This window comes from Barbus barbus, assembly GCF_936440315.1.
Source record: "Barbus barbus genome assembly, chromosome: 6".
NCBI lineage: Eukaryota > Metazoa > Chordata > Actinopteri > Cypriniformes > Cyprinidae > Barbus > Barbus barbus.
The window spans coordinates 3,205,742-3,218,229 of NC_136734.1; the positions used below are offsets into that span (position 1 = coordinate 3,205,742).

The window sequence follows — 12,488 nt, forward strand, 5'->3', positions numbered from 1 at the left end:
GGCCTAATTTGGCAGCAGACAAAGACAAATGTGTTTTGTGGCTTTTATTCTTTAGAATTGGCTTACATTAAGAGTTCCCACGCTCATAAAAACTTGGAAAAATTAGAGTTTGATGCTACAGTGACTAGAAATGGTTGTTTTTAGTGATATCCTGATCCAGTAATCATATTTTTTTTTGCTTAACAAACAGTGATACAGCCTTTTTTGTCAAATTATTTGACATGATGCCTAATGCTTAGGGATAATTCACCCAAAAATGAAAATTTTATCATAATTTATTCACCGTCAAGTTGGTCCAAAGCCGTATGAATTTCTTTCTTCTGCTGAACACAAAAACATATTGTGTAACCAAACAGTTCTTGGTCCCCATTGAATTCTATAGTATTTTTTTTCCATACAGTGGAAGTCAATGGCTACCATCAACTCAAATGTTTGGTAAAATATCCTATTTTAGAAGAAGAAAGAAGCTGGTTTAGAACAACTTGAGGGTGAGTAAATGATGACAGTAGATTTTTGGGTGAACTCTGTTTTTTTTTCAATGTGAGGGAGAGTGATTGCAAATATCAATGTAATGGATGTAAACAGAGCAACGGCAGAGAGGACTGGAGAAAGAGCGAGAGAGAAATATGGGTTAATGTTTCCTTTGCCACTCCCTCATCAGGCCGAGTGCTGAACAAACAGTCAAGATATGATCAGATTCAAGACTCAGTCTTGCAGTCCTTGCTGTTGTAAATAATATGCACATTTATTTAGCAAACGACATAATCATGATCCTAAATTATTTCAGTCATTTAGCAAGTTAATCTGTTTGTCTAATGGTCAAGCCAGAGACCATTAGACAAACAGATGAACTTGCCTGCAGCAGGTTATACACCGCAGCATTTTTAGTATCTGGTATGTGGAGGGGAAGTTAAAGTTAGCACCTGTCGAAAAACAGCCACCCGCCCTCCCCTTGGACAACTCCACAGTCACTGCTACTGAACACAGAAGAGTTTACGATACTTGTCTCCGTTTTCCCTTTCCTCTCTCTTCTCCTCTTCTCTTCTGTTTAGGTCGATCTATCTCTCTTTGATATTCCATCCTTATCCTATCTGTTTTTTCCACTCCTTGTCGTAGCTCCTCCTGTCTGAGATAAAGTGCGAAGGTAAAGACCCAGAGCTCAGCAGGGCGCTTCTGTCTGTCCCGCTCACAGTGTAAGTAACCAGCTTCACTCCGTCCATGTTATTTGCTTTCAAGTAGTTGTTGCTTCTTTGGGATTGTGGCTTTCATGTGTTTGTGGCCTGTAATCTGCTGTTGTTGATATTGTGATTAACGATGATTTGTGTGTTTGTGGACTGAACAAAGTTTACCTGCTTACACAAGTTGCTTGTTGAGTTTGATGATTTTGTTGCACTCGTCTTGTGTGAGTTTGGATTATATAATATGTATGGTAGAAGATAAACCTAACACCTAACATCAAAAAGCATCAAAAAGTACAATCAAATCAAACACTGACAATGCTTCATGTGACAGACACCTCATTTATATTACATAAATGCTGTACGGAAACTCTAGCTACTTTATTTTTCACATTTGTCTGAAATATTTTTAATATAATCATTTAATTGCTCTTATTCTTGTTACATAAACCAATTTGTTCTGAATTTTGTATATTGTTTACTCATGAATTCACTTCCTCTGAATTTGAGGAATTATTTGTTTATCACTTACTTTTCTCAGAATTTTTTATTAGATTAGATTCAACTTTATTGTCATTGCACATGTAAGGTACAGGGCAACGAAATGCAGTGTTATGCTATGTTTATCAATTAATTTTCTCTGAATTTTGTGTTATGTATTTTCAAATAAGAAGCTCTGAATATCGGCCCTTATATATTTATGGATTGATTTACCTTGGATTTTATGAGATAAATATTTATGAATTTATTTGCTCTGAATTTTGTGTTATGTATTTTTTTTATTAATAAGATCTGAATAGTATGTGTTATATTTATGAATAATTATATGAAAGGATGTTTATGATAAATGTATGGATTTATTTGCTCTGAATTTTGTGTGTTATATTAATGAATTAATTTAAGAGTTATCTTTGAAAAGTAATTTGGGTTGAAGTGTATGGATTTTATATTAATGGAGTAATTTATAGGCCTAAATTGCTCTGAATTTTGTTAGCTATGAATTAATATACTCAGGTCATGTTTCTTGCTCACTGATGTGAATGTTTTATTCTAAACACATGCACACATTGTTTAAAATTATTTAGCTTTTCTGCAATAACCCATAGAAAAACCTTTTTTATACTGATTGGTTTTAGAGTTTCATTATTATTATTGTTATTTATCGTTTCATAGCTCACTGGTTCAGTTTGACAAACATATTTAGGTGACATACCGCTTCGCTTCCACTATCGAGAACCTCGAGCTGTCATGCTGCAATGTGACATCAATCACTTCCTGTGTAGACACGCTTGGTAGTTAAGATTATGATGCAACCGAGATCTAAAGGTGCCTTATATTAGAAGTAATTGTTAAATGAAGGACTTTTTTTAACCAGAGATGTATTGATAGTCACTTAAGAGCATGTTTTACAAGCTTTCCTAGCAGTCTGTGGATTGTGTAAGTGCTTTCTTGTTCTATTCCTGCGCTTATGGCTTTTGAATATTGATTTTATGTGTGCATTAAGAGGTGTGTCCGTTTATGCACATGTATTTTGCGCTTTACTTCCTGCTGAATCTAGCCCTGTAGGCAAGCTGTTTCAATGCAGTCTTTACATATGAGGTTGTCGCTCTCACCACACCCCGTATGAGTGAAGCCAGCAGTGATTTCACCATCCTGATCATGTGATTCATAATCATCCCTCTGATCCAGCCGAGAGAGCTGTGTTTTGAACAGACTTGACAGAATCACATTGAAACAGGGTTTTTTTCAGCAACAACCTGTTTGATTTCTAATGGTGTTTGTGCAAAACCTCCCCAGGGAACGAAAATCTGAAGCAAATCTGAATACTGAGGTTATGGATTTGAGCAGACGTATAAGCTTCAGAATTGTATGCATTTGGTACAGGTTTAAGTTCTCTTATTAGAGCTATATTATTCCACAAACAGAAATCGTGAACTGTCAAAGAAAATGTAGAATTTTCATAGTACATTTTTAACAGGTACCTTGAATTCATTTTAGAGTCTTTATCTAAAGCAAACTATAAAAACGAAATATATATGTTTCTAAGTTGCTCTTTTATACTATTTCAAGTTGTTACTTCTCATGAAAACAGCCAAGGAAGCCAGCGTGGCATTAAAAAAACCAATCAACCCTGGGATTAAAACAATATTTCAATTGTTCTGTTTTTACAGATGCTCTTCTCGCGGATTTGGAGTCCACAACCTCCCACATTTCCAAACAAGCTGTTTTTCTGCCAGAAGAGACGCCATATTCCTACCCCACAGGAAGTGACTCATATCAGGACGTGTCCTCCCCACCTCGAGTAACCTCTCCTGCTCAAACACTGAATGGATCTTGGGTAGAAAAGCCAGAATCGAAGCCCTCATCAACCCAGGTAAAAGGCACCATTACTTCCTGAAGGGTTTCTTTATTCCCCAGAGCTTTCTGCTGGTCTTTATATGAGTCTGCTCGGTTATCCTTTAACCTTATGACAAATACCAGAAGCCGATCTGTTCCGCTTTCTGCCTGTGTTGTGCCCTCGAGCAAAGCACTTTATCTCCAGTTGCTCCAGAGACTTGTGCCATTAAGCAGGTTCAATATAGTCAAGGTTTCTCGAATGGGGCCATATTACACATGCACCATTTAAGTTCACCTATAATGTTAGTTGAGCTTAATTTAGTCATAATTTAGCTTTTCACAACCATTATCCACTCTCTCAGTGCACAATAGTCATGCATGACGGGGAAAAAAATGCAGAAATCTTTAGTTCTTTTTTTTGTGCCTTATTGCATACAACAAATCTTTTTCACTTAAAGGACGGCCCATGCTTTCTCATTCATGCATGTTTCTTTATCAGACTAACATGTAGAGGAAGTACTGTGCTTTTTGCAATTATTTTGTGGCTAAATGGCAAATTATGCAGCATCGCAAAAAATTGTTCCATGTGCCAAAAAGTGGATAGACTGATATATTGACCAAAAAAAACTATGTAATTCCAAAATTTGATGCTATTGTTTTTATCATGGCACACAAAAGGAGAAATTTTCATCCAACCCTTGCTATTCAAAGTTTAAAAAAATTTATCCATTAATATTTGAGAGACTAAATTAAGCGGTGCTTTGAGACCCCAGATGTACGGTATTATAACTTTCATAATGTTTACTCATTTTTGCTATTTCTGCTCTTGTCAAAGGGCTTAGTAAAAGTAAAGCACCTTTATTTTTTCTTTCCTAAAGTCTGTCAGCTCAGCTCCGAAAAGCGCCAGTCCTCGTGTGTCACAGTCTGAAGAAGAGCACGTCTATAGTTTCCCCAACAAGCAGAAGACTACTGACTCCCCCATCGCCATCATGAGCTCATCACTGGGCAGTAACCTGTCAGAGCTGGACCGTCTGCTGCTGGAGCTCAACGCCGTACAGCACAGCACACCTGCCTTCCCTACTGAAGGTGAGCACTTCAAACCTCAGGGTTATTGGGTTGTTAAAGCTCTACAAACATCATATGCACATTTTTGACAGTATATCAAATCCAATAGATGTTTTTCCATTTGGTGCTTCACAGAGACCTACCCACCCAAACCAGCCAGCAACGCCCAATACCATGTCCCAGAAAACAGCGTCTCATCAGTAGTGAAAGCACCTCCTTCCAAGATAGAGAAACCCAAACGCAATGCACCCGGACGGGGGATAGAGGATGTCAGACCCAGCGTGGAGTGCCTGCTTAATGAGTTGGAGAGCTCTGTGCCGGCCCCTGCGTAAGCTTGCACACTGCTGAAAATATTTATTTGTTTATTTATTTTGTACGATTAAGATTTTTTTCATGTTTTTAAAAAAAAGGCTCTTTTGCTCACCAAGGCCGCATTTATTTGATTAAAAATCAATAAAAATAATAATATTGTTAATTTAAAATTTTTCTGTTTTCTATCTAAAATATAATTTATTCCTGTGATGCAAAGCTGAATTTTCAGCATCATTACTCCAGTCTTCAGTGTCACATGATCCTTCAGAAATAACTCTTAATATGCTGATTTGCTGCACAGTTATTATCAGTTATTATTGGTGCTCAATTATTAATAATGATTCTTAATATGATCAGTTACTAACAATTATTAACAAAAAATGTTTTCAACCGACAATAATAAGAAATGTTTCTTAAGTCGTGGGGAAGTAGGGGAAGTCATGGCCTAATGGTTAGAGAGTCGGACTCGTAATCCAAAGGTTGCGGGTTCGAGTCTCAGGCCGGCAGGGATTGTAGGTGGGGGGAGTGAATGTCCAGCGCTCTCTCCACCCTCAATACCACGACTGAGGTGCCCTTGAGCAAGGCACCGAACCCCCAACTGCTCCCCGGGCGCTGCAGCATAAATGGCTGCCCACTGCTCCGGGTGTGTGTTCACGGTGTGTGTGTGTGTGTGTGCACGTTGGATGGGTTAAATGCAGAGCACTAATTCCGAGTATGGGTCACCATACTTGGCAGTATGTCACTTCACTTCACTTAAGCAGCAAATAAGCATATTGGAATGATTTCTGAAGGATCGTGTGACACTGAAGTAATGATGCTGAAAATACAGCTTTGATCACAGGAATAAATTACATTTTAAAATATATTCAAATAGAAAAGAGTTCATTAATATTTAATAATTAAAAATAATATTTCACATTGTTACTTTTTTATTGTATTTTTGATCAAATAAATACACCCTTAATGAGCATAAGAGACCTTTGTTAAAAAAGTAATTTATTCCAAACTTCTTAGAGTATGTTTTATTAATATTTATTATTTTATTATTTTTATATTTTATATTTGTTTTACCACTTTTAGAGTAGAAATATTCTTTAAAATATTACTTTAATATTTCTGTCATAACTTGAGAAAATGTAATGATGTTTAAAAAAACAACAACTAAATCTTAGTTTATTTTTGAGTTTAAATTAGACCCAGATTTTCATTGTGGTCTTTTGGACTTCACTCTAGGAAACACTGATATATAAATGAGCTGAAAAGTTGAGAGCAAGTGAAAATTTTACTACGTTCCCTATCTGTGATCTTGACCTTTTCTTATATCTCATTTTTAATTTTGTGACATTAATAGACCCGCCCCTGCGGTGCCAGTGGTTCCTGAGTTGAGAGAAGTTCAGGAGGAGACCCCCGCCCAGCAGCAGGCCAGAATCTCCGCCTCCTCAGCGACACGAGAACTCGACGAACTCATGGCCTCACTTTCTGACTTTAAAGTTCAGAGCAATGTAAGTCTTGGTGAAAGAGAGAAAAATTACTTTGTTTTTCATGTTTCCTTCAAGCAAACTCACTAAACAGTGATTCATTGCGTTGCCACACAATAGAAAATTAGCCTAACTAATACTAGCCCTTTACAAGGGCAGTTTTAATGAGTTGTCATTGGGTTTTCCATTTGTAGGGGGTATCAGCTGTGTTGTGATTTATTATGCATGTCTGTGAGTGCTGATAATGATAATCAGATAGTAAACAGTAGATTATTATCAATCAAGGCCTTTAAAATGAATACGGTTTTATATGCCTGTATGAGGGCATGCTCTCATGGGTCCATTAGGAAGGTCTTGTTAGCATATCTATCTTGGACGTGAGCCACACTGCGGTCGAAAAGAGAGAATCTGGAATGCTGTGGTTGTGGTGTCATGTTATATCTGGGATTTCGGGTGATTATATTTGCCTTCAGGTTGGTAAACCAACTTATATTTTGTTACATTGACTAAATAAGCCAGAGATATTACATTAGGCCACTGGTTTTTATGCATAGTTTTTGTATTTTAGAGTACGATAATGACAGAATCAGACTGGATGTTGTCACATTGTCTCTTCATTTTGCTTGTCATTCCTTCATGTTTCTACTCAAATGCTTTCCTCCCTTTCTTTTTATTGTTGTCTTGCTGTTGGTTGTCTAGTCTGGCTCTCTGTCAGTTAAGGAGGAATCATTATCCACTAAAGGGTCAGAACTTCCCAATCTTGTGGTGACTGAGAACCTCACAGTCCCTTCAATCCCAGAAGCAGAAGTATCTGACCACAGTGTTCCTCCCCAGCTTTCTCCAAATTGCGCACCACTTTTACTGGAACTCCACATTGTTGAGGAATCGACAACCGCTGCACCATTGTCCAACTCCACGGTGCTTTGCACTTCCTCCGAGATACATTCGAAGAAACTCCTGGTAGTTTCTAGAGCAGAGAGTCCAGCCCCTGAGTCTCGTTTTTCACCTGAACCATCTGCAAAAACCTCAAGCCCTCCGGCATTAAGTTTACACAAACGTGAAATCAGCTCGCCAAAGGCCGTCGATCCGAAAATCTCAAGTCCAGTTTCGATCACCAAAAATATTCCACCTGTGGTACCAAACGCCTCCTCACCAGTTACAGCTCCAAGGATATCTAAAAGCCCCAGTCCTCCACGGGTTATCAAGTGCTCAAATCGAATTATCAATGTCAAAAGTCCTAGTCCTGTAACAACTGCTAAAACCTCTAGTCCAGTCGTGGTAAGAAAGAGCCCAAGCCCCGTTACAGCTGTTAGAGCAACCAAAAGTCCAATCCCTGGAGTCCTTGCCAAGAGCCCAAGTCCCGAGCGAGGGACTACTAGCAAGAGTCCGGTGCCAACTACCATTACACTGCTCGCTCCTCCAGTTTCAACCCTAACATTAACTCCGAAGCCTTCCAAAGAGAAACCTGAGAGCTTTGAACCGGGCATATTGGGAATAAGTCTTCCTTGCCCCAAGCCTCTCCTTGAGGAAGCCCTGGATAAGCTGTTGATGTCCAGTCTTTCTCAACCAGAGCCGGAGAGAATGGGTGAAGGAGCTTCTGCCTCATTAGAGGTGAATGATGACGTTCTGGCACATCTTCAGTCAACGGCACCGGGTGGCTTTAAAGATCTCATTTGGATGAACGACCCCTTAAACCCCACATTGTTCCCTGGGGCGTCAGATGTTTCGCTGGACCTTCCACTTCTCCAGCCATCAGCGGTTGAAAGGCTCTCCGCTTCTGGACAAGTATGAGGCGCACCGACTCTGTCAGACTGTCTCAAATTTGCACCCCTAAATATAGCGAGCATGAGCAAGAAGCATGCTGAACCACGTACGGCTGTTTATGCTTTCTCAAATACATGGGCCTGATCCTTGGGCCAAGGGGCATGTTGATACCCAATCTGAACCTTTCCATCCTGCTCGGAAAGAAGCACCCACCATTAGCAAGTTAAAAATGCCTCTCAAAAACCGGATACGCATGTGCAAATAGGGATAGCCATTTAATTAGGGTTCTGTTGCATTGCTTTGCATCACGTGTTTTTGGAAAGGTGGAGAAATGAGGAATCCAAAGGATATGTGTTGCATGAAATGGATAGGATTCTGTGGAAGGAATCTTTGCGATTTTTTCAAATGCATGCCCTGATGCGCTTCCTCAATGAGGTGTATGGCGCTAAATGGACAACAAGGCTAGGCTTGCTTGTTTCTTTGCAGTTCTGTAGTGGAGTTTCATTGCGCAATTGCATTCCATCTTCACTTCTTTCCAATTTCTTCAGGGCACTTGATGCAGGAGATGTTCTGCAAAGTGGTTATTTACTGATTCCATAGTCTGATGGTTTTGCATGATGCAAATTGTTTGCAGTTGCTAAAGTTGATGTGTGAAGTCTAAGGATATGACAGTTCCTTAATTTTCTCGATGCATTAAAATCATGCAGATTCATATGCATTGATCTTGAATAAATCATATATTGCTTGTGTTTGCCAGTTACATTTTAAAAGCTAAAAATAAAATTAATTGCAATTCATTTAAGTAATGTACAATATCTGGGCAATATCTGTTGCATCTGAACTTATCAAAACTTTTTCTGAGCTGCTTTCTTAGGTTTCCAAATAACTGATACGAGTATAGTCTAAGGCCCTGTCTAGTGGGTTTTCAATTTAAAATGGCGTCTTAGAATGAAAATGATCCCCGTTTACACTGGTGTTTCCGCTGCGTTTCAGAAACGATCTCCGTTTACACTACACAGCCGAAAACGCGTGTGACTATTCATGCAGGTACAACCGTAGATATGTATAGGTAGATTCCCTATTATTTAGATGGCGGACGCATCTGCGTGCATGGAGCGATCGAATGGGGAATCTACCCATACATATCTATGGGTACAATAATGCGCATGATGTTATTGTTTACACGGTTGTCAAGGATATGCAGTGCGAATGTGGGCAGCCACGCCATCGTTTTCAAAAGTCTCCGTTTTTGTCCATTTACACTGAAACGCAACCCCGGAGTTTTCAAACTAAAACGGGGTCTGCAGCGTTTTCAAAAGTCTCCGTTTTCACCTTGAAAACGCCGGAGTAGTGTAAACGACAGGCGTAACCGTAGCAAAAGTTATGCATTTTAAAACGAAAACGCACTAGTGTAAACAGGGCCTAAAGTAACTGGTATTTTCTTTTCATTTAAATGTTAGAAGTGCGTCAAAAAATATATTGCCTGTAATGGTTATCGATCAAATCAAAACTTTTATTGAATTGAATTTGAATCAAATTTAAATGCATTGAATTGAATGATTTTAGTTGCAATGTCAACTGAATTAGAAGGTCACAATTGACAGTTTGCTTGGTCAGTTTTGTTTTGCATTGTTTTTGGCACGTTTTGTTTGCTTCACGGTCTTCATACATGCTCTTGCATTATTTCAGATTGTTCGTAGAAGGTTATAGATGTTTCTCCTGTGTGTCATGAAGAGGATGTTTGAAGCTATGCAATGCATTGGCCCAAACCAGATCAGTGTGGGGTTGTTTTCTAGAGCCGTGTGGACTGGATGTTCTTGAATGGTGTTTGCAAAGAAAACATTGCATGTTCTAAATGTTGAAGTGGTCACTTCATTAATGCTGCCTCTCCGCAGCTTAAATCGGTCATCAGACGCACAAAGGAAACGTCCAACGTCCACCCGATGTTTCGTGATGGCCACATGCACAAAAAAATGGGCCCGCTAATTCTCAACAAGAGCAACTCACAGGATCTACTCATTGAAGAGCTGCAAGGGAAACTGGGAATCGGTCGCACTGAGCGGCCACGAAAACAGCCAGATGATTGGCTTACGGAAGGGGTCATTGTCTGTTCCAACCCTCAGCGCTTAAGAGAGGAAGGTGGCGTATCACCAACGGTTGATAAGGTAGTGCAAGTCACAAGATTAATGGTGGAAAACTAGCAAAACAACATTTCTTATATTGGTTTTTATAAATATTTTCAAATAGAGCGGAACAACACCCACCAGTGGTTCCTGGTGGGTATTTTCTCCATTTATTTTTTTTCCGTAGGGATTTTAAAATTTTTAAAATTTAAGATTTTTTTTTTTTTTTTAAGCACTATAAGCCATGAACCAAACCAACCAGCAGCATTTGAAAATTGAGCAAAAAGGCAAAGGTACAAGACTGTGTACTTAACATTCATTGATGGAAAGAAATATATCATTTATATTTTAAGTTTATATGCATATATACACAGATATTTAAGTATTTTGAGAGCTTAAATCAGACTTGCAGTAATTACTAATGCAATCACTTTTGCTTGTCTCGACTATGATTGATTGGAATTTTCTAACATCATGGGTCAGTTTGTTCACCAGTAATTCTGCTGTTAATGCAATTCTTCAATAATAAGTTGAAAAAAATGCCAACTGATGGCTTCAGTAAAAGCATATAACTTCGATTTTACAACCTTAAGGCCTTTCCACACTGAGCATGATGCGAAAAAGCAAGGCGAATCGCCGACGAACGTTGCTTTCAGACGGAGCGCGAAACAAATGTTAAAAAATAAGCTCGGTGTTCAATCATAGTTCATGAAACTTACACGTTTTGTCCATCAAGATAATCTTGAAGCCTAAATAAAAGCACCAGAACTGAAAAGCTAAACTTAGGCTATAAACGAACTACAGCACCACGGTCGCTCGCCTTCAACGTCACCATCACCAGCGCGCTCCCGACAACATTTTCAAACTTATTTATAACATGTTAAGTGAAACGTATTCACTCTGTATATAAATTTTAATCCACGCTACATGAACCTTTTCATATAAACTGGAATAAATACAAAACTAGAGCCAAACTGAAATGAGACATTAGTAATAAATAGTATAGTGAATAAATGAAATAATCTTAACTAAAGGAAATTTAAAGCACGTATTTCTGTACATTTCGAAATAAGGTGCATTTAAAAGTCAATAAATCCTTGATTAATATGAATATTTTAATTAAAAACGTATCCCCATGTATCTTTTAAAACAGCAGAGTACGTGAGTTTTTGGATATGGTAAGATTAAACTTATGTTAGTGAATAAAGTACCACATTTCAGCTATCATTTGGTACACAAATGTTATTTTGTCACATTTCGGGGCAAAGCAAAAAAAAAAAAAAACATTGTCGAACAACAATATAAAATGCGGGAAACTATTCGTTGGTTATTCTAAAATTAATTGTATTACAAATTATACTGCAACTGCAAAATACTGTAAATTGATAAACTGTTGGGCGTGATGTTGAATGTCTCCGACAGCGCCTGTAGTCCCGTTTAGCAACCGTCTTTTTTAAGAAATGTAACAGCTTAAAAAAATCACGATGTGTGGTGTAACTGGTGTGTTTTATGTCGTAGAATAAAACGTGAAACTATCTTGAGCTTGTGTGAACCACAGACCTTATTTAAGGGATTTAACCAAAATACCATTCAAAAAACCCACTGACTCTGGTACGATGGAACTGGAAGTGCTAAAATGCTAAGTCGCTTCCGGGTTTTCACCTACAAAGTGACATCATAGTTCCACCACTCTATACGCAAGATCTAGAGCAGACCTGGGCATTGTACGGCCCCCGGACCACATCTCAAGTAGGGCTCGCTGCAGTCCACAGCATCCATGGGGCGTGGTTGGATCCACATCTAGGGGGTGGAGATTGGTAGGTTTAGGGGTTGAGATAGGGTGGGATTAGGGATCAGGGTGTGGAGATAGGTAGGTCCTCTGGGGAAACAAATATTTCCTGATTATTGTAATCTGTACGAGGGTTGCATTTCTCTCTAAAGGCGTGTCCACTCTGGAGCATAGGCTACCTGTCAACTCTCCCGTTTTTCCCGGGATTCTCCCGTATTTTACCATTCTATCCTGCTATCATCCCGTTTAAATATTTTCCCGTATTTCTCCCGTTTTTAATCTTTCTATAAAAAAAAAAAATCCCATTGGGCGTATTTTATATTTTTGCTACATTCACCTCTGTTAAAACTACCGTAATTTGTATGGCCCAAACCTCATTATATGAATAATCACGTCAACATATTCCAAGGTTGTCCAGCTGCCAGATCTTTTATGAAACGCA

The 12,488-nt window shown here is 38.7% G+C and overlaps 1 protein-coding gene across 6 annotated transcripts in view; it reads left to right on the forward strand.

Annotated features, from left to right (window-relative positions):
• The window catches only part of LOC306871235 (paxillin-like), a 37,931-nt gene that overhangs the window by 16,409 nt on the left and 9,034 nt on the right, over nucleotides 1-12,488 (forward strand). For 3 of the 6 annotated variants that reach the window (XM_079419023.1, XM_079419019.1, XM_079419018.1), the window contains 4 exons: nucleotides 3,350-3,552; nucleotides 4,394-4,601; nucleotides 4,716-4,908; nucleotides 6,244-6,394. In XM_079419023.1, the coding sequence (XP_079275149.1) occupies nucleotides 4,505-4,601; nucleotides 4,716-4,908; nucleotides 6,244-6,394 (441 nt within the window). In that variant the 5' untranslated portion in view covers nucleotides 3,350-3,552; nucleotides 4,394-4,504. Of the gene's footprint in view, nucleotides 1-964; nucleotides 1,194-3,349; nucleotides 3,553-4,393; nucleotides 4,602-4,715; nucleotides 4,909-6,243; nucleotides 6,395-12,488 lie in introns of those variants that run through there. The other 3 variants (XM_079419020.1, XM_079419022.1, XM_079419021.1) reach the window with 2 other exon arrangements.